Source organism: Thamnophis sirtalis, unplaced genomic scaffold (assembly GCF_051295495.1).
Source record: "Thamnophis sirtalis isolate CommonGarterSnake01/CBP01778 unplaced genomic scaffold, rThaSir2_p1.2 scaffold_2, whole genome shotgun sequence".
In the NCBI taxonomy this organism is placed as follows: Eukaryota; Metazoa; Chordata; class Lepidosauria; order Squamata; family Natricidae; genus Thamnophis; species Thamnophis sirtalis.
The window spans coordinates 41,514,234-41,516,880 of NW_028261382.1; the positions used below are offsets into that span (position 1 = coordinate 41,514,234).

General features: G+C 41.4%; 1 protein-coding gene across 1 annotated transcript in view; it reads left to right on the top strand.

The window, feature by feature from the left end:
- The first annotated feature begins 393 nt into the window (after window positions 1-393).
- Window positions 394-2,647, top strand: part of LOC106548706 (SMAD family member 6-like) — a 10,778-nt gene continuing 8,524 nt past the window's right edge. Inside the window, exon 1 of the mRNA XM_087705115.1 lies at window positions 394-770. Coding sequence (XP_087561241.1) covers window positions 526-770 — 245 coding nt within the window. The 5' untranslated portion in view covers window positions 394-525. The remainder of the gene's footprint in view (window positions 771-2,647) is intronic.

Below are 2,647 nucleotides of genomic sequence, written 5' to 3' on the forward strand. Positions count from 1 at the left end.
CAGAGGAGACTGGTTGCATCTCTAGGACTGCCTAATGGGGTGCGCGGGCTTTGATTCTTCCCCTTCTTTGGGGCGGGGGGGGGCATCAGGGGAGGGTGTCAGAGGGGCAAAGTGAGAACAACCCAGGATGAAGATTAAATGTTGGCTTGCTACCAGCCCGGGAACATAGCTTGCTTCCTTGTTCCTTTTGAGGGACATGCAGTGATTTGCCGTGGCTAACTGCACTTGTGTGCCCCAGAATTAAGACATTGGGGGGGGGGTCACAGGGTGGGGGGGAATTTAAGGGGGCACAACCACAACGGGCATCCTTCTTCCATCCAGCCTATTCATCTGAGCCCAGCGCAAGGAGTTTGCAGCTTCAACGCTGGGGTGGCAGAAGGAAGGAGGCACCAGCTTTGCCCCTTGGCAGATACCCCCCCCTGCCCCTAACTGCCCCACGCCTTCAAGCCAAGGAATTGGGGTCCTCTTCGCCACATCTGGCCAAAGTGGGGAAGGTATATTAAAAAAAACACCCTTTGATTTGGGATGCCAAGCCTCAAGTCAGCCTCCTTGCTGCTCTCCAATCCAAGTCTCCCCAGGCAAACTGAGGTTACTCCGCCAGCCCCCTCCCCATTTCCTCTCCCTCCCCCACCCCCAGGGGCTGGGTTAGGGAAGGAGGAGGAGGAGGAGGCAACACCCAGCAAAGAAAAGATCGGGGCAGGAAATGTGCGGGGCGAGAGAGCCCTCCAGCCAGCATCCAGCGGAGACCTCAGCCCTCCCCTCTTTGCGCAGTGAGTGATTTCTGGGGTGTTGGGGGGCTGAAACCGGGGCATCCCTTTTCATTCTACCCCTCTGAACTTTGCAAAGAGGGTAGGGGGTGTGTGTGTTAAGATTTGGAGGGAAGGGGAGGAAAGAACTGGGGGCATCCTTTCCAAAGATGGAGTTTTGCATCCTAAAAACTGGACCTCGGGGTAATTCTGTGTTCACACATAACTGCGGTGGACGGATGGGTGATGCGTTGTGGAGTCATGTTTTTCCCCAGGAAGGGGGTTGTTATTGTTCCCGTCAGCTGCTAGATTCGAGGGTACCCATTTCAACAAGTGTGAGGGGGTCCCCCTTTCAGGGAAGGGGTGACAGCCTCCACGTTTCACTCTTTGGCACAGATTTAAGAGGGCTGGGAAAATATCTGCTCACCCCTCACATCCAGGACATAAATAGTTTCAACTTCTATAGTGGGGGGGCTCTGCACACCAGAACCACTAGACACAAGGACAGTGCCCCCCCTGCCCCCCACGAATGCCATCACTGCTAAACTAATTCCCACAACGCTGTCAAATTATCTACTAAGACTGTATTGCTATTATTCTTCTCTTCCTTCCTAGTATCTATCTCTCCCCAATTATGACTATAACCGTCTTGCTTGTAGCTTTCAATTTTATATCGTTTTATTTCTTTCCTAGTATAATTTGATGGCTTACTAATAACCCATGACTATTATTAAGTGTTGTGTCTTATGATTCTTGATGAATGTGTTTTATTTTTCTTGATGTACACCGATCACACTTGGCCAATAAAAAATTCTATTCTATTCTATTCTGTCTATCCGATATTATATTCTGTTCTGTTCTATTCTTCTATTTTCTTATTTTCTATTCTCTATTCTATTCTACTCTATTCTGTTCTCTTATTCTATATTCTATATTCTATTCTTTCCTGTTGTGCATTCTATATTCTATTCTATTCTATTCTATTCTATCTATCCTACATTCTATTCTGTTCTGTTCTATTCTTCTATTTTCTTATTTCCTATTCCCTATTCTATTCTACTCTAGTGCTTATTTCGTATTCTGTATTCTATATTCTATTCTATTCTTTCCTGTTCTGTATTCTATATTCTATTCTATTCTGTTCTATTCTTCTATTCTCTTATTTCCTATTCTCTATTCTATTCTATTCTATTCTAATGCTTATTTCTTATTCTGTATTCTACTCTATTCAATTCTCTTATTCTATATTCTATTTTTTCCTGTTCTGTATTCTATGTTCTGTTCTGTTCTATTCTTCTATTCTCTTATTTCCTATTCTCTATTCTATTCTAATGCTTATTTCTTATTCTGTATTCTATTCTACTCTATTCAATTCTCTTATTCTACATTCTATTTTTTCCTGTTCTGTATTCTATATTCTATTTTTTCCTGTTCTGTATTCTATATTCTATTCTGTTCTGTTCTATTCTTCCATTCTCTTATTTCCTATTCTCTATTCTATTCTATTCTATTCTATTCTATTCTATTCTAATGCTTATTTCCTATTCTGTATTCTACTCTACTCTATTCAATTCTCTTATTCTATATTCTATTTTTTCCTGTTCTGTATTCTATATTCTATTCTATTCTGTCCTGTCTATCCTATATTCTGTTCTGTTCTGTTCTTCCATTCTCTTATTTCCTATTCTATTCTAATGCTTATTTCCTATTCTGTATTCTATATTCTATTCTACTCTACTCTCTTATTTTATATTCTCTATTCTAGTCTTTTCTGTTCTGTATTCTATATTCTATTCTATTCTATTTTATTCTAGGCAAAGAGAGCAGAATCCTATCCTAAGAGAAGGAGTTAATAGCGTCCCTATAAAGTCCCACAAGTGTGTTTATTTTTGGCATTATTT